The 25,757-nt window shown below is 40.1% G+C and overlaps 1 protein-coding gene across 1 annotated transcript in view; it reads right to left on the bottom strand.

Annotated features, from left to right (window-relative positions):
• ncanb (neurocan b) overlaps positions 1-25,757 on the bottom strand; it is a gene marked incomplete at its 3' end in the record, with an annotated part of 120,943 nt that overhangs the window by 77,620 nt on the left and 17,566 nt on the right. The window contains exons 4-8 of the mRNA XM_080506282.1: positions 21,883-22,057; positions 18,281-18,408; positions 14,721-15,014; positions 12,851-13,705; positions 7,223-8,431 (exon numbers count right to left, since the gene is read on the bottom strand). Coding sequence (XP_080362408.1) covers positions 7,223-8,431; positions 12,851-13,705; positions 14,721-15,014; positions 18,281-18,408; positions 21,883-22,057 — 2,661 coding nt within the window. The remainder of the gene's footprint in view (positions 1-7,222; positions 8,432-12,850; positions 13,706-14,720; positions 15,015-18,280; positions 18,409-21,882; positions 22,058-25,757) is intronic.

Here is a 25,757-nt window from a genome sequence, read left to right as displayed (position 1 = left end):
CATTGAAACGGATGGCTTGATTGTGTCGTTTCCAAATAACCACAAAGAGCAAATGTTCCCCACATTTGGCTGGTGTGGGAATAGCACTGATTCTCGTAAACCTCCAGTCCCCCAAAGAAAATCTAAATTATGGAAGGCTGAATGAGAGAAAAAGACCACAAATTTTCTCACAACAGCGCTTTATGCATATGTGAGCATGAAACCGTGTCATAACAAAACAAATACATGATTAAAAAGCATATGTTGAGCCCGGGGAAATAGAAAACTCAAGCTTGGCGTTCGTTCTTACTGAAGTTAACATAACACTTTGGTCTGCCTCACAGATGATCTTTAGAGAGCTGTGAAAAGAGTAAATATTCATAAAACAACATCAAAATGTGTTGATCAATTCTGCTTGTGTGTCTGCGAGCAGGAACAGTCAAGAGATTCAGCCATTCATCTGCCATAATGGGAGCTCTGGGTCATACAATCTAAAAAATAAAATATAGCTGCTGGTGATGAGGCTCCTAGAGGCTGAATAATCACCAGGTTTTGTTGTGGCAAGCAAAGATAATAAAGCATTTTTATGATGCCATAAAAAATGTCTGTTCAAGACAGCTTCTCTTGGCTTTTTTTTTTTTTTTTTAGTTTCATTGCGGAATATTAAACCAAAAATCTTGATGGTGTGTTAGCTTAACAAACATAACTATTTGTTTCATTGGCTTTTGCATGTATAAATCAACACTTTCTATCACCCCAAATGTCACTGAATACTGATAACTGATATTTTGCTTTCTGAGAAATCTTTCACTGAATTATTTAGTCGCTGCATGTTTTACTATAACAGTTAAAACCAAAACCACTTTGCAAAACAGCAAATATTTGCCCGTTTTATGACTTGCTGTAATATTAAAAGACCTCTCCAGGCACGGCACTTGACTAAACCGCTGAGACTTGAACATCATGAGCTGCCATGCTTATTCACATTTGAGGAAGCCAACTCTACATGAATGTTGAAATCTGCTGTGAGAATAATTTCAACATGCAGCAGTTATGACTGCGAATTGATATATTGATATATATATATCAATTCGCTTTCTCCAATCTCCCTATTATTACAATATTATGGGATAAATGTGTATCCATATATTTGACTTTAATCACGGATTAAGTAAACTCAAAAAGAAGTCTATGATGTTGAAATCCAGCATTTATGTGAAGTGCATTGATTGTCATAATATGTAAAATCTTTCTTTGCACTCTGTTTAAGTCTAAAGGGTCACTTTAACTATCTGTATTCCAATACAATGTGTCAGTACAGTGGTCATTAAGTTGTGTCAGTAGCTAACAGAGCTATATTTCTTATATAAGTGACTGCGTGGATTTCAGCTGACACAAACCTTGTTTACACATAAACAGAATGTGTTCAAGATGTAATCCATTTGTCTATGTAGGTGGGAGTGAACAGTCCTCCAGCTCTGCGTCGTCTGACAGCTTGACGTTTGTTAAGAGAAGCCAACTCTTTCTGCAATCCAATCACATGTTACAGATTTGATATAAATCACTCAGATAACAACAAGCTACCAACATCTGCTTTATTTGGATATACGTCAAAACTAATAACTCAACGGCAAAACTAACGGCTGTTTTGGATCTCCTTAAAGCTCAGTTCGCTTAGCTTCTTGCCTTGCTGCTTGTCAGCCACTAACAAAATTTAATGCTTAGCTTTGGAAACCTACAAGAATTTCAATTTAAAACTTGTCAACACCTCTTTGTGAATAATACCTGCGCCGCGGCTGTCCACTGCTGACTTCTGCTTTGTACAGTAGAAACCCTGAAAGAGTAAACAATCTGATTTTGCTTTTCTATGTACAAGTACATTTTTTATTTTATTTTTTTTTTTTTTAATACAAGCTCCATTACAGTCTTATTACCTAAATACTCAGAAGCAGAGGGAGAGCTAAGACTGTTGGCATCATGTATGGACATTTTGAGGAATGTGTGACTACAATAACATCTGTAACAGCATCTCTGTCATAAGATGGCACAATTTAATGTTTGTTGGGTTTTTTTCCACCTGAGATGAGACTTTTGTCATGTTTTTGTAGTACTTTGTTTTATTTTTTTATGGTACTGATCTTAGTCTGAGTGCGAAGGGTGACTTCATTTTGTCCTGGAAAAAAAGACATCAACAGAAATAATACACTCCTAATGGGTACTATTCAGTACTTTTTAAACTGGCATGCATTATGATTATTAGTCGCCACAAATGAACACAAATGGCTCCGAGAGTTTCTCAAAGTGTTTAGAACTCATTTTAAACACTTTGGTTGAGCTCATTTCCCTGGTTATCCCCATACAAAGAGCCCATGCCCAGTCAGCACAGAGAGCTGCGTAACACCGTTTCATCCCACACCATGATGGAACATGGTGTCCCTCAAGGCTGTTCTTCAATAAATCCCATTCATTTAATAAGCAGAAGCCAATGGCACTGGATTAGATTCAGCAGGGGTGTTTGATATGGAAAAAGGGTGGAATTACACCATGAAAAGAAAGAATAAGAGAAACAGTGAGAGACAAGAGGCAAATAGGAGGATGACAGATTAGGGAAAGTGTGAATTTATAGGATGGTGAATTTTGTAAAAAGAGGTACTGATGAGGATCCTGCAGAGGCCGAGGATCGTGCAGGGGACCGATATGGTTAGACTGCAATTGACTGCCTTGTGTTGTATCACATTTGAGTTCAAGAGGCTATCAAAACATTATGCCAGGGGGAGTCATAACAATGACCAGAGGAGTAATAAAACACATAAAGTCAGGGAGATGGGGAGTGTGGGAGAGAATGGGGGAAAATAGCAAGTACAGCAAAGACAGGGAAGAGAAAGTGGAGGATGGTGAGAGAAAAAGACTGGAGACATATGGAGCATGAGCAGGAAAATCAATAGACTTCTATATGCAGCATTGAGAATATGCCCCCTCGCTGCTCTCGACGGCCTGTCCAAGGACTCTGATCGCCAGCAGACAAACTGAGCATCCATCCACAAACCAACACTGATAATATGCCACCCCAGCCTGTCCCTGTCTCCATTTATCTCTGTCTACCGCCATGTACACACACACACACACACACACACACACACACACACACACACACACACACACACACACACACACACACACACACACACACACACACACACACACACACACACACACACACACACACACACACACACACACACACACGTGCATTTCAGCATACTTGCTCTTCTCTTCCAAATTTAACACTCTAATTTCGTTGTGGGCTTGCTGTCGTGTTATTGATGTTGCCAGAGGTCTGATCCATCTTGAGCCTCGGACAAGGCTCTAGTCAAGACAGCTATAACTCAGAGGCATGCTGGGCCTGTTTGCCAGAGTATCACAGCGGCATTGGTAATTCAAATCCCAGACAGACAGCCAATAATACTGTATGCACCTGCCTTGTTTCATCAGCCCAAAAAGAGAGATACTATCGCTCTGAGGCTTTCGGGAAATTTGCATGCTTGTTGAGATGCACTGAAAAAGAAATCAATTTTAAAAGTTCTAAACTTCTTCTTGCTTGTAGCGTCACAAACTTGTTAAAATACTGTCTTAGGGACTTTACAATATGGAAATGAAGATATGAGTTATTAAACTTCAAACAAATGATGTGTATGTTTTGCCAAGTTTTAACAGAGAAGGATTAAGTCGTACTCAGTGTATGTGTGTGTGGTTGTGTGGGACTGGTGCGGGATACGGGGGGGGGGGGGGGGGGGGAGGTACTTTGTGTGTGTGTGTGTCTGTGTGTGTGTGTGTATATATATGTATATATGTGTACGTCGACTAATCTTTGGCTATTTGGCTGGAGGCCATAGCGAGGGAAAATGGATGTGATGGAACATCAGCAGCTTATCCCACCTATATGCTGTCAATTAGGGGAAAACATGGGCTCAGTGAAATCCAATAGCCCCACAAATTAAATTGGAAAAAAGTATAGAAATGTGAAAATAAAGAAATGTAAACATAAAAGATGGGATATCAGGAAAAGGGGGGAAAGAAATGCTTTGCTGGAGAACTGTACTCTCTGGAGGCCCACAGCACTGTCTTAGTATAGTGTCTGATCATTGATTAAAGCAGTTTATGTACTCTTACCCACTGCATTGTGGAGGACATACTCACCTCTCTCACAACACCCCCCATTCTTCCTTCCAGGAGCTTCTGTCATCCTGCCCTTTCCCTCCTCTCCATCTCTACCTATCCGCAGTAATGGTCAGACAACCACTGCTGTAATTTCCTCTGTACTAAAAAACTGACAACTACAAAAGGTCACACCGAGAGAGGATGTCTCATGCTTCTAATCACTCAACAGGAGCAAGGCCAGTCAGACCCACACAAATATCACCGTGACAAAGGCAAAAATACCTCTGGTACTGATGATTAGATTTGAATACATTTTGTAAACACCAGCATCAAGCTGTGACTAAAATCCAATCACAGGAGGACGACAGAAAGAATCCTTGAGTTGTCTGGATTCATGAAAACTTTTCCTCTCTGAATGGAAAGAATCTGTAATATTTACACGTTCACCAATTGTAATGAGTGGTCATGGCCATGCTCCGCAGAGAGCATTCAGAAAAATTAAATATGGTGAATGCAGCACTCCACTGTAAGCAAACCAGCCAAACTAGCATCAAGCCCTAATACTGGGTGGCTGAGAATTGAAACCACAAGTTCATCCAAGTCCAAGTTCATGTTTACCTGCTATTATTAAAGAAGGAAAGGCGAGTCCTTCACTCAAAACTGTCGGGAACATTACTGGACTGAAGGTGGCTTGAATCTGATTTGAATGAATCTTCCCAAGAGAACACAATTTGTGTATGGGTCAAAAAACATTATATGACTGGACAAACACAAGAGGCTTTTGACTTTAACTTAACAAATGATGCAACTTGATTAAAAATCACTGTGGTCTTTACGTACCAGTATAAGATTTTTCTACTACTTCTACTACTACTACTACTTAGAATTACTGAAGTTTTAGTGTGCTTGTTACTGACATTTATTTTGCTTGCAGACAGAAACCGTTGGAGTTGTCTATCTCTGTCTTGTGTTTTGAAGGCAGCTGTTAGCTTTAACACTTGAGGACATTAGCATCGGTCCACACCACAAAAGAAGCATTGGCAGCCACGAAATAAACATGTTCTCACCTTGCAATGAGCATGACACGATGACACTTTACCTCAGCTGTTTTGTTGCAGATTCAGGGCAGTTGTGTCATCAAGGTTAGGAAAAAAGAACCTGAGACTGGAGGTTTGCATGATTGAATCCCACTGCTGACACCACTATAACTCCATGAGCAAGACCTCTGATCAGCACCCCAGGTTCTGTCCTGTGGCAGCCCAATGCCACTAGTATGTGTAGTAAACAATAGAAATTTCAATCAAGTATGCTTTGTTTTTCTTTCTTTATCAGACGGGAGCTAACAGCCTAACAACTTTAATGATAACTGATTATTTCAACCAGAGTTACGGTTATTTTAACAAATGCAAGTGCATCAAGTGAGAGTCAGGTGTTGATCCTGGTGACATGAAAACGATCACTTCAAAAGTAAAACGCATGTGCTAATTCATGACAGAGCTCACAACATGATAGAAATGCCAATGTAAAAGATGAAAAGTGAACAGAAATGGCACTAATGAAACTTCCTGGAAATACCAGAAGCACAGAGCTGGAGACATCAATGTCGCATTAGTTGAGCAGAAACTCATGATAAACACCACAGTCCTTTGAGACACGCATAAAATATTTACCAAACCCACTTCAATTTAAGAGCACAAATCTAGATGACGAAGAAATGAGTGGCCTCAAGACAATAATGTCTGCTGTATTTACAAAAAACAGAAGTTGTATTTTTTGTTTGCTGTTCTTTTTCTGTCATAGGAACGAATCCATTAACTATTAAAAAAAAGAATCCGTGCCAGGATGCTGAGAAAAACCGCTCAGACACAGTTTTTTAATGCAAAAACCAAGTTTGAGAGTGCATGAGGGAAGTTGAGTTGAACGGAACAGAGTTTGGTGAACATGGACAAACTAGAAAATGAGAAGGAAAGCGGTCCACAGTCAATTACGCATCTCATGTTGTAGTTTGTGTCGACATTGATTTGTTGGAAAACGGCATCTCTGCCTTTCCCTCAGTTCATCTAATCGCACTCACTCTGACCGGCTAATTACTTCACTAAGACCTCGCTGGTCTCACCCCACTGCTGCCTGACTGTCTGGAGCCCCTCTCCACCAGCAGAGGTGGGAGGGATAAGGAGGAAGGAGATGCAAAAAGAAATCGCAAGGCTGGATTAAGAATGCATGATGTATGTTGGAGCAGGAGGCAGCAAGGTGATGTAGAATGAAACACAAAGTGACACAGTAAGGCAATAGAGGAGCATAAGTTTTAGATTTGACATGGTTCACACACTACAAACTCAACTAAAGGTCATTAGAACACATTGCCATTACTGAATTTGTTTCTTGATGTTGGTAATCCACATCCATGACTTGATTATCACACAGACAACCTTACTTTAAACTACTTACAAATAGTGAGGTAATTATCCTGTGGTGGATTATTTTTGCAATATGATAATGCCTCTTGGCAATAATTCTTATAGCATTTGAATCATTCTCCTTTTAAGAGGTGTCATGTCTCCAAGGACAATGCATTTATGGGATGAGCAGCAGAGCTTAATATTGGCTGTGCCAAAACTGCCATTCGTCACTCCTCCAGGTGAGGAAGATGAATGCAAAGAAGATACGGGGTCCTCTTTTGGGTGATTTGAAGAAGCCAAAGGCTCAAAATTAAGAGAAGGGCATTTTTCATCTTTGTTTAAGCAAAAATAAATAAATAATAACAATAATAATAATAATAATAATAATAATAATAATAATAATAATTCTTTGTTGCTGAACACATGAAGAACCAATCACATACCCAGATATACTTAAATGCTGAGACTTTCTTGATGTGTTTTAGCAGCTGTATTATATTATATCTGTATGTGCTCTTCTGCATGGCATCTCTGTCACGTAAGATTTCTGTGTACACTGACGACAGGAACCTCATTTGAGCAAAGTGATTACTTTACCCATAGCTCTCCCACAATAAAAAAACAAAACAAAACAATAACTATACATATAACAGAGGTTTAAAATAAATCAACTGTTGCTAACTTACCTGATGGGATGAAGCCCAGAGACCAGTTGGGAACGAGTAAACCAAACGGGTTGCTTCCTTCTTTGTTTTCTGTCGTTCCCGAGCTCTTGTGTTCATCCGCCTTGAAGCCCTTGAAAGGTGTCCAAAGATCTCCCACAACGAAAGACTCAGAAACTGCAGATCGGGATTCCATTTCTGTAGCACCAACCTTGGGGTATGATGACACAGTGGTCAGATGAGTGACCTCAATAACTGTTTGAGACCCTGCATCTGGTGCCACAGTGGCTGGTAGGTCAGGTGAACTTGTAGTTTTCTGGACGTCTTCGTGAACCCAGGAAATGGAAATAGAAGGCCCCTCTGTTAAAAAGCTATCAGATGTACCATCTGTTGTAGTTGCTGTCGTGGCAGAGTCGGTTCTATATGTGGCTTTGGCCATTGTGATGACCTCAGCGGTGGTCAGTACATCCATCAAAGCTTTTGGTGTAGAAGTCATAATGTCACTCTCGGTCATTCCTTTGCTGTGCTTTCCAGGAAACATTGGGAACGCTGAATTTGTCTCACCTTTGCCCTTGCGTGAGTAGGGAGAAGACAGACTGTTGGCGGGCCGGAGGACATAAAGGATCTCTCCCCTTGCCTCCTCTGCTGTCTTCGGCTCCTGGGAGCCCGGAGGTGGTGTGGTGGGCTGTTCAACCAGCTGCCAGTGGGAGAGAGTAGTGGGCTCAGCCACAGTCACAAAATCACTCTGTCTGAGTAAAGATACACTTTCATGACTCTGTTTCCCACCAGTGCTGGCCTCCATAGTGGCTTTCAATCCAAATTCAGCAGGGAAGTTGTTTCCCTCTGCACTTCCCTCTGTCTCTTTCTCCTCACCTGCTGCACCTCGAGAAGATGGAGGATGAGCACCTTCTATGTCTTGGTCCTTGCCTTCGCCCGAATAGTTTTCTGGAATATCTTGTCGCAACGAGGTGGGCAGAGTCATCACCTCAAGGGGCCCTGCTTTTGCCTCCATTGGTTCCCAGGTGGCATGTTTACTCACATAAGCCAGATTTGCGGAGTTGCTGAGTTTGGGGCCACGCATGGACTTGATGGCCCAGGAGAAGTGGGTGTTGGGGGCAGTAGAAAGAGCAGAGCCTTGCCTAGGAACCTCAGGGCTGGATATGTTGAGATGCTCACTGGGTGGTGCTCTCTCAACAGGCTCTGGTGCAGATGGGAATTGATGAGATGGGAACTCTGCAGGGCATAAAAACATAGTATTGTCTGATTATAACAACTCCATTGTCTTGAGAATTAAATTTTATGGATGTAATGTTAGCAAAAATAAAATAAAACAACATTTTAAAATAATTGAGAGTGAATGTGTGCTAACTGTATAGACTATGAGGCTACATGTCTGCATCCTCTCTATCAACACTGCAAACAATTTTGGGAATCAACAAAAGTCAGAGCAGAACAAGATTTAACAAATTAAAGCTTTTTGTGCAGTGTTTTAATTATGACCTAACACTCAATGCTTTGATTAATATTGATTGATTAAAATGTTGTTGATTTTTTTGTTTTTGTGAAAATTCACATAATTTGTGTGATTGTCAAAACTTCAGAGAATTGCTCTATAAACACACCCAAAGTTTTGCTTTTCTCTATGGATTTATAGTAGGATGTTTTACATTGATGTGACAAATACCTCCCTGGAAATGTAAACAAATGACAACACACTGTCAATATATACTGTTTTAGGTTGTTCTCAATTAGCAAGAATGACTTTGTAACTGCAACAATACCATAAATATCATAGTTCTAAACCCATTAATTAATGTCACAGCACATATGTATATTGACGTTTCTTTGCTAACTAACATTGCTGTGAAAAATACCACATCATACATTGTATGTAGTTCGTTAATCATGAGCTCAGGAAGGACGACAGCAGGAAGCTTGACCTCCTGCCTCAGTGTTGTAAATTATCCTCAGCCCTTTTTTTTTTTTTTTAGAAAAGAAACGAGACAGGAAGTCAATGCAAGCTCTGCTCTTAGTATTAACACCGCTGGCTAACCCAGTGACTCCTGAGTCAGAAAACATTACACCTTGGAGATAAATCCAAGTACTTAATCAAAATCTATTTACTGTTTTGTGGAATTTATATATTTTAGCCAAAAGCAAAGTCACAAGATTTATGTTAAATAGGATACAACCTCCAACTGTCTTAAAACATTCCAGTCAGTGATAGATTTGTAGAACGTTTTCAAATGTGTTATGTGCATGTGTACAACAACAGACCTGTAGACCTTCATTGTATTTAGTAACTTCAGAAAAGACCTGGGTTTTATGTGCAAGTATTGTATAAAGATATTACAATGTACCAAAAATTGAGGTTCAGTCTTTCCAGCTTGCTGTATTGAATGATATTTTCCTAAGCAGCCCCTAATTGTGATTTTCTGTAAGCTGGCTGTTTTGAATGTCTTTCTCCACCAGTGCAATTGATCCACCAGTGCAATTGATCCACCAGTGCAATTGATCAGTGTGGTACCAAAAATCGCAGAGGACAAACTGACTCTGCTGAAGAACAAATAAATGCACATTGCAATGATGACAGGACTCAACTTCCCTGTTTTGGTTTTCCCTGTGGATTTGCTTACCCAAAACAACTTCCTGTTGGAATAAACCTGCCTGTGGTGAGGGAAGCCATGTGTAACGATGCAGGAGCACTCATGATAAGCGAATGACTGTGTATGTCTCCACAACATACTCAGTCTAGATCAGTTTATTTAGAAAGTGGTCCACTGTACCTTATCAGCTTACAGCTTAAACCAGAGTCTGTCTACACCATTAATAATTCATTTTGTCTGAATGTGTGACTCACTACTGGCGTGTGCCTGTGTGTTTTTTTAGGGCAGTAGTACAGCAATGTTTCTGAAAGGACTCGCTAGTGTTGCTCTCTTTAATATCGGTCAGCTTTATTTGGCTGACTTCTGTTGAGTTAACATACCCGGAAAGTGTAATGGAACAGCACAAACAATTACCACAAGAGGGAGAACATATTGCCCACAAATATGTCCATAAATAAATATTCAGGGGTATGTAAATCATTCTGATGATTCGCTTTTACCTCGTGCCTAAATGTGTGTGTACGCGTTTGAGGTTCATTTCCGTAAGAACCATGTAGCCTGGCATAATTATCCTATTAATAATCCAAATAGCTAATTACATACTTTTACTACACACACTGATGGAAGTGAGAATAATTAAACACATTAATCTGGTTTGATCATCTATGTAATGACCCATGTAATAAATAAAATGAGACAATTAGGCATAGGTTTGGGTGATTTCATGGTGCTATTTACAGCATGGTTAAAGTTCATAGCTGCTGGTGTAAATCTGCCGGTGGAGGGCTCAGTGGGAATATGAAATTAAAAAAACATGTCATGGTGGAAATGCTGCAAAACAAACTTATAATAAACTCCATTCACGTGGTAATTGTGTGCCTCCATTGTGAGCGGTTCTTCTGTGTTGACTCCACTTTAACAGAGTAAACGGGCAGTGAGGATCCCTTTGGGTCAGGCAGACATGATATTAAATTTTGAGTTGGAGGCTGACCAAGAGAAAAAGGTAGACACTCATTCCATCTACAGATATGGCATGTAATAAAACAGGAGTGAAGACAAGTTATTGCATGGCCATGTGAATCACGTCAGCAGCATCTCCACTGAGTGCCAGTCCACAGACGCCACTGTATTGCATCATGTAAATTCAAGCTTGATCACAATGGGCAGGAGCAGACATAAATTTCTTCTCCAGACAGCCAAGACTTAGTTATTCAAATTTCCAACATGTTGCAGCCAGTGGTCTCCAATAGGAGCTTGGGCAAATGCTTGATTCAAAAACATTTCCAGTTATTGTGATTAGCAAGTTAAATAACTGAAATTTCCCTGTAACCACAGACATTTGTCCAGATTTTCATATTAATTTGATTCAATATTCAAATACTAATCTTTGTTCGAAGTGAGCAACACAAAGCCGTTCATCCCCCTCTATCAAAGAGACACAGCACCATCAATCGTTAGGTGATTGATGGACTGTTAAGATCCAAGGGATACCCTGCGGTGTGCAATAACAGAGCTCATTGATGCCAGTTTAAGTAGAGACATCAGTTGGGCAGCTTTCCATCAAGCTAACGTGAAAAAAAAAGAAAACAATAGACGTCTTCCTCCTTTCTCCATCTCCACCTTTCTTACATCTTCTTCACTCTACCCATGCCCCCCGTGTGTTTCTCACCCTCACTGTAGTGATCATTACCGCCTACCTTCACAGACTCGATGCCTAATTGGCAGAGACTTAGATGGAGGTTAGAGTGAATGGCGGTACAATCCAACCTCCACGTTAATTGGATAAGGCTGTGAATAATGCATGCGGACTAAAGCATGGATTTTCATTAATACTTTGTGATGGGGTTGCTGCGGGACTTCAGGTAGCACAGCAGTGCGTATTTATATTAATAAAGCCAACTGCTGCTAGGTGATAAAATCCCAACACCTTTATTGGATCATTCTTCTGGGCTTTCTGGCTGAGATTGTATGTCTCACTTTGTATTCTCCTGCTTTCAACCATTGCCAAGGTTTTGTCTTTTGTGGTGACCATTAAAAGAGAAACTTAATTCCTACCTGTGGTCTGATTCCTCTTCCATTCAGTCTACATTTCCACATATTTCTCTACAGACTTGCTTTGCTTCACTCATTCTTAATCCAGTATATTTGCTGTCATATACTACGTGATCCTCTGATCGTTAGACTAAAATTTCCCCTGCAGGAACTTGGACTGATTTTGTTGTCAGGGTGCTTTTAAAAGCATGTGAGATGGAAACCTTTTGTTTTGACCTTTTATGTCCTCAGATTTGTTGTTTTGCATCATTCCTCAGGTCAATTCATCCCTCTGAGGATATTGACTGTCAGTTCTTACACATACACACACACATACACATGCATAGATGCACACGTACAGTCTTTCTAAATTTCCATTCATGTCAGTAGTTTAGCTTCTCTCATTTATTTAATTCAGTATTTATTATGAATCAAACTTGTACTACATAATGCATCTTTGACTCCTAAAAATAAGCCTTGATTTAGAATGCAAGCCTGATTTGTTTTACGTCCCTCCTCCCAAAAAAAAAAGTGTATACAATAACAAATTTCTTATCGCCCCGAGATAGATTAGAAAAATTCAAGCTTAGCTGTTACTCTTTTTGACAGCCTGTACAGTAAACAAAGCACTCTATCAATAAATATAAGAGTGAAGGCAGAGCAGTCTCCACTCCAACAGCCTGCATCGCTGTATGTGCTATGCCCCGTTTGTTTGTTTGTTTGCAATTACTGTTTAATTAAATTTACAGCAATACTTCAAATTGCCCTGCGGAGGAATACATTACAGCATGCTTGGGGGAAAAGACAAAGTGGGATAGAGAGGCAGAGACAGCTTAAAACTCATGACACTAACAAATCCTATGTTTACTAGCAACATTTAAATGGACCACGCCTCCATTTGAAATGAATTTCCATTTCAAATGATTCAGATTTGTGTTGCAATATCACAGGCAGTTATTTGTGGTAAAGGTTGAAGTTGAATCATAAATGCAAGCAGTCAAAGTCAAGCTCATACCATTATCAGTGGACTGGCTGCTGTCAGCTGAAGTGGTAGTGGCTTGCTCCCCAGGATGGATGCTGGTGTCACCTTGCCCAGGATTTTGGATTGCAGGCACCAATCGAATCAATGGCATCATCTCTTTTTCCTGTTCAGAGAGACCCTTGTCTTCACTCTGCAGTCCACTGATGGGACTTCTGAAAGAATGAACACCACTTCTGTGCTCCATGATAGCATTGTCCATGCCATTCTTGTTCCCGCCAGGCTTCAGTGCACTTGTCTCTCTGCTGATGGCCTCGCCATGAGTCTGGTTCTCTCCTGCTCTTTCGTCAGGCACTTTCTCCATCTGGTCACTCTCTTCCCCACCAGTCCAATACTTAAAGGGCTTCATGAGAGTACTAACAAAGTCAGCCAGAATGCTATTACTCGTCTGTGATTGAAGAGTGGAAGATACCGTGAAGGACGATGTTGGGGCGTCAGATCCATAGAAGCTACTATCTTCTTCCTCATGGGCAGAACCTCCATGGCTCTCCAGGCCTTCGAGGTCAGAAAGCCCCAATGTGTTCATGCTCCTTGGACTTTCAGATTCATCCTGGCTGGGTTGGCTGGTTCGAGGTTCAGCCTCTGACTCGTCCCATGCCCCCTCAGGCCTTAAGTGGATGACAACATGCTCCTCAGAGATCTCAGAAGAGTTGCTGATGTCGGCAATGGAGCTCACTTTGTCCAAGTCAACCAGACCAGTCCAGGAAGAAGTCTTAGAGAAACTGGCATTATTCTGAGCCTCCGTTAACAAGGACATGGCTTCTGCTGCTGGGTTAGTGGTCTGGTACAACGCCTGTGCCTCTGCAGCCTGGATCCCTGTTGGCTGATTTCCTGAAACAAAGAACAGACACATTGCAGTTGAGCTGCTTTCCTTGCTGCTATACAACACAGAACCAAACCATATCTTCCTTTACCTCTTGCCTTGCAGTGAGCCTGTTATTGCTTTCAACAAAAGATTAAATTCAGATATGCAATGTCATAGATTAACAAGTTCATCAAGTTGATCTGATAATTCTATGATGAAATCCAATTATTCTAAGTTTATGAACATCATTTTTAGCAATGAGATAATAATATTATATCAACAATGATGTTAACATGAAACAAATTTGTCATGAAACAAACTAAAATATCATTTTTAGTTACTTTCAGCTGTCAAAAAAGAAAGTTACATTAAATATTAATGTAAATGTGCATACAACATTACAAGTGCAATGAAGAGGTTCATCTATCAGTTGTTTGTTTTGACAGATCCTCAGCTCCTCTGCTCTCATGCTGTTCTTGTTTACTTGAAATGATTGGGTTGTGCAGATGTTTTGCTTCAGTGATATTTTCATGCACTGACATTGTGAAAGATGAACATTTGTTGTTTTTTTCCAATCTGTGTCAATGTGATTTCTGAATACTAATCTTCAATTTGCTGCTGTGAAATGCAAAAACAAGAATATGATCTGAATCATACGCAGGATAGGTGAGCAGAGTGTGATGTTAAGTCAATTCATTGTGGGGATGAAGCTCACTCATTTCAGTTTGAGTGACTTCGTGATTAAAGCAGAAAGAGGTCAGAGTTACTGCAAACCCCCAGTTGGTCTTCACATATTCATTCTCTATTTTTTTCTACCAAATCTCTCCTTTGTCAGGCATCAGTACACGAAATACTACAAGCCCTGAAATTCACCAGGGGTGGAAGTAAATGTCAGACAATCTCTTCGCAACCCCTTCATGTGTGAAACAAACATTTCATGCTAATTAAAAATCTGAATGTAAGCAAGTCCCTGGACACAGCTGTCACTGCCGTGGAAATTACCACGACGCATAAACTTCGTCGTCACTCAGCACTCAGTACCTCGGAAGCAGAAAGCATCAAACAGGGCGGTGGTGTCCGGGAATCCGGTGCGGTTGGGATTGTTGTAGACGGTCCGAACGCCGGGCTCATCCCCACCGCAGTTCTTTCGCGGGACATTGATGGGATAGCGAACGCTGCCATCAGCCAACCAACCAGGATCACACTGGTCGAGGCCTGCCTGCCATGCCAGATACAGCTGCCCAACAGTGGCAAGCTGGGCACCTATGGAGTGACAGTGGGTTGAGGCGGTGGCAAGGCTCAGCTTCTCGGGAACTGTGGAGTGGAAAACTTCCCCTGGAGGTTGGAGAAAGAAGAGACATAAGGAGTTTTATCACTTAGGCAAGGGAGGTATATTCATACGGAGCCATTCAGAAAAAAAGGGACTTCACAGGTGCAACAATGCAGACTTAGTCGAAGGAATTCAGCTCTCAGAACAGGATCTTTGTTCAGGTACGTTATTTGAGTGTAGGTGTGTAAGACAGGGTGTTTTTCAAGTTGTATATCTACACATTTTCAGATATTGTATAATTTTGTGTGTGTGTGTGTGTGTGTGTGTGCGCGCGCACACGCGTGTGTGCCTACATGCACCCAAGCAAGCTTGTCTGCACCGCATGACTGTCACTATTTCTTTTATAGACACTTGAAAGTAAATAAGTTCTCGCCATTTTCTTTTGCTGCTTTGCCAACTTTGGAAATGAAACATAAGGTGGAGATTTCAAGTGAAAGGAAGAAAGAAAAGGTTTACTTGTTATGCATAAGACAGCACTTATCAGTAATTCAAAGTACAGACTATATAAAGGCAAATCTTTGAATTTCAAAGCAGTAGCAAAAAGGGATCTAAGAGAAAATTCAGAGCAGATGACAGGGACGGAGGGAAAAAAAGAAAGATGAGGCTGAAGAGGGGTGCTGTTGATGATGATAAAATAGGGATGCAAAAATAGGACTTTGACAAATAAGACAGAGCACACTGCTCACCGCTGTGTCTGTGCCGCACAAATAAAATTAGATGATCAGATGATCTACTGGCAGTTCAGGGTGTGATGAAAAATGTATGAGCAGAAAGGATGGACAGTGCAGATGGGGAGAGGAGAACAGAGGAGTGGGTTTGATGTGAGGGTCCCGGAGATGTACAGCATGCCAAGAGTAAGGAATGGTGTTCCTGTTTTATTGAATATTGAGGTGATGAGTAAATGATTGTGAGAAACAGAATGGGATTACATGAAGACTGAAGGGTCAGAAGAGATAAGAGTATTTTTTAAAGTTATTTTTGTGAAATCAAACCAGCACTGGAATTATAGGTACAGATGGGAAAAACAACTAACTCAAGTGAAGTTTGCTACCGTTTTCCCTTTGTGTATAAACACAAGAGTTTAAAACTGTTTCAATGAAATGTTAGTCTGGCTCAACACAACTGGGAACAAACGTTGAAATAAGTGGTTAATTATGTTTTTTTTGTTCGAGTAATAGAATAGATTATTTTGTAAGTGTCTGTACTCCATTTCTCGATTACTTTGTATGTTTGAACACAAATATGTGTAATTTTAACTGCTTACGTTCTTCAAACTGGTTCCGTCTCAATCTCAAAGTCGCTGATGGTAACAGTTATCCACAAAACTGCAGAAGCTGATGGCCTTAGGAGTGACCAAGTTAAACTGATGATGGTTTAGTTTCTTTATTTTCTATTTATTTATTTATTTATTTATTTTTCAAATTAAGTTTTGACGACTCTAACCGAACCTCAGAGACAAAAAGACATCAAATCAATTACAGGCTTGCGGCATCCCTGTATTTTCTCATTTTTGGGTTTTCTCTGGGTAACTGCCTCACTCAGTCCAAAAACGTGCACATTCATCTAATTAGTGACTAAAAATGGCAATTAAGAGCGATTATTAGTGCATATGAGTTTCTTTGTCAGTCCACATTTAGAGTGATCCGAGCTTAACTGCCTTGTAAACAGAATGCAGTGTATACTGCAGAGTGTATCATGCATGAGTGGCAGTGGACTTAAGTTGAAACCTGATTTACAACTTTCACTGTTGTCAGATATCGAGAGATTATTTATAAGGAGCCAGGAAATCCAAGAAGTGGAAAGGGTTTAAGTCATCCGATGATGTAATTATATCTCTATTAATATGTCACTATGTAAAAATGTCATGGACGTATATTGCTGTTATTAAATATGTTATGAGTAATTACTGGAACTTTAAGTAGAGTTAAGTTTTTCTTTTTTGTATTGCCATCACTCCATTTTCAGGTATTCAGCATTAAACACATACAAAATTGATACAAGTTTAAAAAAAAAAAAAGGTAAACTACCACAATAAAGCTGTTCAGCTTTACGTATTGACTGGCCAAGTCTGAGAACCGTATTGTAGAAGCCCAAGTTAGCCATTTGAAAAGCTGCAACAGATTTACCTCTAAACTGAGACAGCATTGGTGCAATAATCTGTATAAATTTTAATATGCATAGTTTAGTATCTTTCATTATTTTATTTTTTTTTTAACTTTCTCTTTGTACTTGTATGTTCTTGTTTTATATGGATTATATATTTTTAAATGTGTCTACAATAAAGATTGTATAAAGCCAAACCCCAAAGGGCCATATTTGTTTAGACTTTGTGGACTTTTGTATTTTACTTATTAATATCTTTTTTGTTATAGTTGCTACACCTTTTAAATAATGCAACTGCTGTTCATTATTATAGAGGTGGGAGATTTATTATTGTAATCTTTTTTTTAAGCTTTCTTTTGACAATGTGGCTTTAGATCTTATGCAGTGAGTAAACAAAAGCAGGTTTTCACTTTGTAGCCAACAGCCCTTGATTTTGATAGTTAAAATGCCAACTGTGTTTCCATCTGTCTTGCAATGAGTCCAGCTACTTTGTTTTAGGTGGAAGCTCGAGAAAAAAAAATAATTAAAAGACAAAGATCTGATATACGAAAGCCAGAGATAAAAACAAGTCAAAGTCAAATTGGTGGCATTGTATAAGACTCTGCAATATTGCAGTTAACAATGCGAATAAAACAGCTTACTACTATATATATATATATATATATATATACATATATAAAGCTTAAAATTCTGCAAATATTTAGAGCTCATGTCAAAGCAGACTATACGCATACATGGATGCTACTGAATACAACTCTTTATATACTTTAATGAAATAATCTGCCACATTTATATAGGGCAGATATACAGCAAGCGTTTATTTCAGCGTGTACTTGCTTTTCTGTGCACGAGGCATTTATTAAGGCGTACTATAATAGTAAAGATGAAATATTTTGGACACAAAAACCTTTTATTCACTAGTTGGAAGTCTTTACCATCTTGACTTGTGGCACTACAAATGAAAATGTCAACATTACCCACCGAGCTCATCCCTAGAGAAGGTATAAATGTGAGAGCAGGAATCAGAACAGGCTCTCCTGCTCACCGAAAACTCAAACTCTCCTTTCGCTCCACGCTAGCAGAATGATCAGTCTTGGTAACATCTTCAACCCAGTGGAGCCACACTTAAAAAAAACTCAAATTAATGGTCAACGCTCTGGACTCCTACCTTCAAGATGCTTGGCGAAGCAATAGACATCAAACAGCTCATCGGGGGATCGACTGCCATAGTTCCGAACTCCAGGTGAGTCCTCACGATCGCCATAGCAACCGGGCCGAGGCGACTGGATGGGATACCTGTGGAGAAAATTGAGAGGTGCGGATGAAGACGGTGAAGGAGATTAATATAGCTTGGCCGAGAGATAAGAAAAGGAGCTAGAGACAGATTCAGCACTCCTGAGTGTATATTCACATGCATCCCAAAAAAGGTGGAAACTGAGCTACATTTTTGTCATTGCCCAAAACAAATGTAATAGGTTGGAAAATATCTTCCTATAGCTACCTAAAATAAACAGAGTCACATTAATCAGAGGGCAACACCTTTGTGTAGTAGTTGCTCTCCTTTCTTTATCATTGGTTTGATTCAGGCTTTAGCAGCTTTTCTGTGTGAAGTTTTTGTGTTTGCCTTGTTTACCCACAGTGTTTACGATTAAAATGTATGGTCTTTGAGCTTTAATCAAGAACAATGGTCGTATTTACTAGGGACCTTAGCTGGAATTTGAGACTGACTGTGGAAGTATGAGCCCATTGACATAGCTTGAAACACATCATCACCACACTGTAATTATTGGTTGAATGCTGGACTTAAAGACCAATTGGCCGTAGAAACCACTCCAACGAACTCTTTTTGTGTGTATTTCAAAGTGTAATTCAAAGTATTTAATAAGTCTTTGTATGAATTTTGAATCTGTTATGACTATTACATATGATATTCCCTAAGACCCTGCATAAAGTGTGATTATACTGCACCTTCACTTAATAAAATTTTGCTTTCAGTTTACCTGTGTTTTATGGCTGATCAAATGAGAACCTTGTATACATGAAAATGTAAATTTGGATTGTTTTTGTCTGTTTACATTTGACAGTGAGTGACTGAGCACTGAGTCCCCACAAGCACCACAAATGTGGAATTGGATGTGTGTTGGCTGAGGAAGTTAATAAATGCACCAGAGTGTTACAGCACAAAAGAAAAAACATAAAATGTTGCACCCTGACCCTGACAAATTAGATTGGAATTTAATTTGACCCAACACAGCATGTAAAGCAGCAAGTGGTGGACATAAGACAAATTGATCTGTACCCTGGGGAGGTGCTCTCCATGAACATAGTCATAATTATTTTAATCAAGATTTGATTTGATTCAATGTAAATTTTGTGGAAAAGAAGAAAAAAAACATTTATCTTAATAATGTACGGAACCTTTTTTGTCACTGAGACAAGTTTAATATTGCATAAAGGAAGTGTATATTTACCAGAGCATTAGAAAAAAATAAACACATGGAGACTCCCCTAAAAGCAGCTGGACTGTCAGAGTGAGGAATATGGCAACATTTCCCCAAAGCCGCAGGGAAATGGGGAAAGCAATTCAATAGATACAGCATCTCTCTTCTTTTAATTATTCGCCCCTCAGTGTAAATCTCACAGCATAATTACCCCGCTGTTTTACTTTGAATCAGTTCAAAATGTGTTTAATGCTGTGGCAATTTAAAGACGCTGGTATCGCTCACGCTTCAGAAAGACGCAAAGAAAGGAGAAGAGGCAGAGTGTCAAGGTGAGGTTAAAAGAATCAGGAATCCTTTCAGTGGCTCGGTGTGCCTGTGGGCCTGAGAAAACAGCAATCTATATTTAGGCTCCAACTGAGCAATTATTCCACAAGAACATTGATTCTAGTAGCACTGGGGCACAGGCAAAAAGGCTGATTAAAAGATTATGCTGGGCAAACAGGGACTCAGGAGGTACTTTGAGACAACACACACACACACACACACACACACACACACACACACACACACACACACACACACACACACACACACACACACACACACACACACACACACACACACACACACACACACACAAATGGCACTTGCATGTTACCGTAAACCGACAGCACAGTTTTTCATTAGAGTGTAGAACAATAGAACCAAATCTTGTAGAGTCTCAGGCCTCAGATGCTTTCTGCTTGGCGGTTGATAAAACGACAGCTGATGTCTGAATTTTTCCCCCCTGGTATTAATTGGGCACTTTCCTCCTGGCTGATGTGCAGTGAGAGCATCCGGGTTCTTTACCAATCAGATCGTTCCCAGGTGAAAACAACAGGAGCGCATTATGGAAAGAAGAATAAAGGTGAAAAAAGGAAATTTGTCTGCAAGATGGTTGTGAAAAACTGTCAAAAAGGACAACAGTTAGCCTGCTGACTGGCTGAAGCAGTAGCAATTTGAAATTAAAATGTAGATATGGAAAACACTGTTGAGGGACGAGCTCTGCCTTGTAATGTTAAGAGGGACTTAATGGAAAGTGGCAAGCTGAAGCTCGTGCAGCCGTCTGATAGACAGCTCACAGGGGGCAGATGTCGTTAACTGCTTTTGCAGTGTGCAAACAAGCAATTAGGTCCAATTATACTGCACAGTTTTATGTTCATAAAAACTCCCAAAAAGATCAAGTTAATGTTCACGTCGCAATCCTTCATACTTTACATTGTTCACCTTTTTCCTTTTCATTTTGCTGTTATGCTTCTATACTGGGCACATGAAATTCTCAACTTGTTTTGTGTATTGAATATGTCTTTTGAAATACAACAAATATAGAAAGCCTTGAAAAGATTTATTTCACTCACATTTGAGTTTGGTGGACAAGTTCAAAAGTCAAGGTCACTGTGATCTAACATGAATACCTTATTTGTTCATGTTTTTATCTCAGTAATGTGTTGAGGGCATCTTGTCATATTTGCCAGAAAGTTGAGTCAGACTCCAGTTGTAACAGCACAACATTTCCTGGGGAATGACCTCACTTATCCCATCATTCTGGCATTCATATTCCTTTTACTTTAAAAATGACATCATTAGGTTTGTCTTAATATAGGCCAAATGTCACCTTATGTTTACCCAATTTTGCGAACTAGACCTTCACACAATGTATTTCACCACATTTCCTCTTCACTGCATGTTAAGAACGTTAGACACTTTTATGGTGGAGATTATAAATGACCTGGATGATGAAAATGTGTCTCTTTGAGTAGACGAAAACTGAACCTTTTTTCACCTAACATTCAGTTGTATGGGTCAGGCAATGCATAGGTTTTGTTTATGACAGCTGGCCTTTTGACAAATCAAAGCGTAAAGCTTAAATATTTTCACTACTATTGGAAAGTCTTTCAATCGATGATCTATCCAACGGTCACAGCTGCATATATTATCAAATGTATTTACTTTTCATGTAAGAATGTATAAATGCATTCATCACTCCCATAACGCATCGCTATATTTATGTGTTGCCATGCCACACAAACTCTAACCAGTGGGTAAAGTAGTTATGCACTTCAAAGTGCTTATTCCCTTCTTGATACAAGCTACTTTACTGGAATAACACCCTCGATGATAGTCTTTATTGCAATCATGAGGACTGCAATAATGCTGCAGTAATGCTGACTGTACCAAAGTCTCCACGTTATCACATTAGTTACCATAGTGGTAGTGGGGAGTGTCCTTTAATTTCCCAACAAATCACACGACATAAGTTTTTGAATACAAGAGGGATGCAAAGTCTCACCGTACAGTTTGGTCGGACAACCAGCCAGCGTCACAGTTATCAAAACCATCAGCGAAGGTAGCCTGCAGCTGACCAGGAGTAGCAATGGCGGCAGAATTCTCCAAGCAAACCCGTTTCGCGTCGGCAAAGGAGAGGGCGTAGCGGTCGTGTGGGGCCCGGTAGTGAAACACCACGCCTGGAGCAGAAGGACAGGAAACAGAACTTAACACATCAATTCGAGAATTGCTACCTCCAAATTGCAAAAGTGTTTATGAACTACAACTTTAATCTGCTATAACATGAACGTATACATAATTGCAGATGTATAAACACAAAGCCCTCCAGACACTCTCATCAGGTAGTGACACTGTTCCATCTGTGCAGGACTTGAACACTACAGCAGCCACTGTGTGTGCGTGTGTGTGTGTGTGTGTGTGTGTGTGTGTGTGTGTGTGTGTGTGTGTGTGTGTGTGTGTGTGTGTGTGTGTGTGTGTGTGTGTGTGTGTGTGTGTGTGTGTGTGTGTGTGTGTGTGTGTGTGTGTGTGTGTGTGTGCGCGCGAGAGGCTCATTTGCATCAGCTTGTAATGTGAGCTTATCATGAGATATGAGAGATGTTGCCCTTGGATACTGTGTACAACAAACAGCGGCGATGTTTATTTTCGCGCATTAACAGCACGTACATACACACAATGTCACCCCGCTGCACTCTGGCTGCCCGTGCTCTCATGATGGAATGACAAAGAAGGCAGACAAAGAAATACATAGGCAGTGCATTCAAGCAGATACGTGCAGTGAGCCACACTGACAGGAAGCGCAGGTGAGAGGCGGGTAGAAGTAGGTGTAGGAGGAAAAAGTGAGGGTTTAAAATAGGGAAGTGGAAACTGACACCAGATGGGACCCTATTCTCCGAGCTTTGAAAGGAGCATATATTCCACTTAAATGGGAAAGGAGCCACTTCAGAGGTGTCCGCCCAATGTTCTGTCACCTCCCACCTCTGCCTGCCATTCAGACAGTGCTGTGCCCCCCCAAGGAACATCCAGCGACATGAAAGCCAGTGGGCGTCTGGCTACTAATACGGGTCCTTTATCTTCACTGGCTTTGTCTGGCAGATTGACAGAGATACCTCTGAGAAGGAGGCCAGTGAGGCAATTGGAGCATTAGCACTCAAGACTTGAAAGCAAGCTTGTGTGTAGCTCACTCAGTCACGCGCACGCGCACGCACACGCACACACACACGCACACACACACACACACACACACACACACAGTTTCCTCTATCCCAGTAGTCCATCCCGCTGTCCTACCAACATGGTCTGATTCATTTTTTCCCCCCAAAGAATGTGGAGCAGAAATCCTTTGTTTTTGTTTATTTTCTCTCCTTCTCTTAATTATGCTAGTAAGATCTTTTCTTCTTTGAGACCATGGGATTTTGTCCAAACAAAGTTATCTGGCTATTACATACACTGGAGAGATAAATGGGTTCTCCCTCAGAGTGGGAAACCCAATCCCATTCCACAGGAGGATTGAATGGCCAATGCCTCATTTCTATTTTTATTCACACATCTAAACATGGGCTCAGGGGAAAAGAGAAGGAAGGCATCATATGCGACTATGTAAGATGTAGCACTGGTGAGAAGTGGTACTGATTTTGAATTGTGGTATATTTATCTGGTACAATACTGTATCAAAACACTTGGTCTGTCAGTATGAAGCCACGGCACTGTCTAATGATGTGACTTTATTAATCAATACCATGATTATTATCTGCAGAGTTTTCACTGCTATGATTGCAGTCATGTTAAAATAAGAAACATCATCAGAAACCAGATGAAACTTGTATTTGAGAAAAACTATGATGATACTTTTGTTGCAATTATAACTAGTTATTAGTTCATGTTTTTTTCCCCTGTAATATGGCTCTCAATAAGTCCAAATGCATCACAGTATTTCCATTCAAACATCTATATAACACATGCAGTCAAAGGAGAAAATGCAAATATCAGAGTTTGTTTTTCAATTTAAATGCTCAGACTACTGATTACATTGTGGTTACACTGGTTATACTGGACTACAAAAACTATGCAACAACAGGAGACAAATCTAAATCCTTACACAAGTCCTGCTCCTGATACGTTGAAGACAAAATATTCACTTGATGCATAATATTTGACACCAACTATCAGGTTCCATTTGCATCAAAAATATTATGAAAAGATAATCACTGTGATTCACTTCACTTTTCAATGTTCATGCTGTTAAGGCTGATTAGTTGAACAACAAAAATGAATGGTAGTAATAATAATCATCTCACATGATGTGTTGGAATCAAAATAGAATGCAATGCTTTACAAACAAAGTACAAAACCTATACAGCACACACTTTTTTGTCATAAAACAAATGTAGATAATGTGATCACATCTTCTTGGACTTTGGTTGAATGTAATTGTAAATTCATCCACATCTACAGATCATGATTCATTCCAATGGTCTTCAATGTTGGCCAAAAGAGGCCACAATATAAAATCCGATCACTCAACATTGTGCCTTAAGAGACATTTTGAAATCCAGTTTGAACTGGACAAAGAAGCTGGTTTATGTTCTGGTTTGGCCCTGAATAGATGTTTCTCTGCTGGGAAAAGCTTTGGAGTTGTGTGTTAGACATTGCTCTCCAGATACATTTCAAGAGAATTAAGTTAATAAATACACATTAGCTATGTAAATAACTGCCCCGTACCACTCCAGTGAATGTCCAGAAACATGTGGAGTCTGAAATTTAGAGCAGTGAATTTGCATCAATGTCTGGAAAAGATCCAGCTTCACTGTACTATGGTGTTGAAACATGCTGGAAAATTGTCATTTTCCAGAGGCTGCATTATTAACCTTTCTTCACGATTCCCAGTGCTGTTATTCTATTCGCTGTCCTCACAACAGTTAATGGTATTCTGCCATATCTCACCACAGACAATGGCTGACAAGTGCAATCAATAGCATTGTGTTCTAAGTGGTACCAGACAGCCAATTGACTGGTCAATATGTGCCAAGAGGAAGGAAGAAGATGGGCAACATAAAGTGGAGCAGGGGCGACAAGAAGCAGTGTCAAGCAAGAGATGGCAAGAGAACAGGGACATTTCATCAAGGCTTAGATACACATAAATGCCTCCACCAGAAGAGCAGTTTGGATTAATATGATATTGATACAGCTGAGCAGTATCAATATGTGCTAATTAACACTTTGAGCACTCAGTAGAATTAGTATGAGGACGGCTCTGGTCTGCCATGTAGCGTGACTGCCAATTAAGCCTAAGCCCTAGAGATGGCAAGTCCTCGCCGGCTACGTAATTGGTTTCTCTTTGACGGAGTGGTTTTCATGGTGTGTTAATCGATTGGCCAAGAGGGGGAGGACACAAGGCTTCCCAAGCATTGAGACAGGGGTCGTACTTACTAAATGTAAAGTGCTTTTGAGGAGAACGACAAGGTGCTCCATTCGTTGGAAACAGCTAGCTATCCTGGCGAAGCACTGGAATTACACATGATAGCTCCATGCACAGCTATGTGCACCCCATTGCCATGGCATGCCTGTCAATATTCACGTGAGCCATATTCAGGCATGTAAGCAAGGCTAATTCAGCTTCTCTTCATACAATTCTCTTCTAGCTAAAATGATAAAGCTAGTGCACTTTGACAGCCGCTCTTTGTTATGTGAACACTAGCCTGGATCGGTGGCAAGCAGCAGCATAATGTACAGTTGCTAATGCATTGTTCTATTCCCTTTGGTCATTATGATAATAGCTTATTATTAAAAATAGTGAGTGACCTGGAAAGAGTCTAATGATGGCTTTGCAACTAAAATACTCTGACACAGTGATTATGGTTCTGCTAAAGCCAGCTTTATCCA

This window comes from Blennius ocellaris (genome assembly GCF_963422515.1).
Source record: "Blennius ocellaris genome assembly, chromosome: 12".
NCBI lineage: Eukaryota > Metazoa > Chordata > Actinopteri > Blenniiformes > Blenniidae > Blennius > Blennius ocellaris.
The sequence above is the reverse complement of the archived record's forward strand: the minus strand, read 5'-3'. Positions and strand labels throughout refer to the sequence as shown.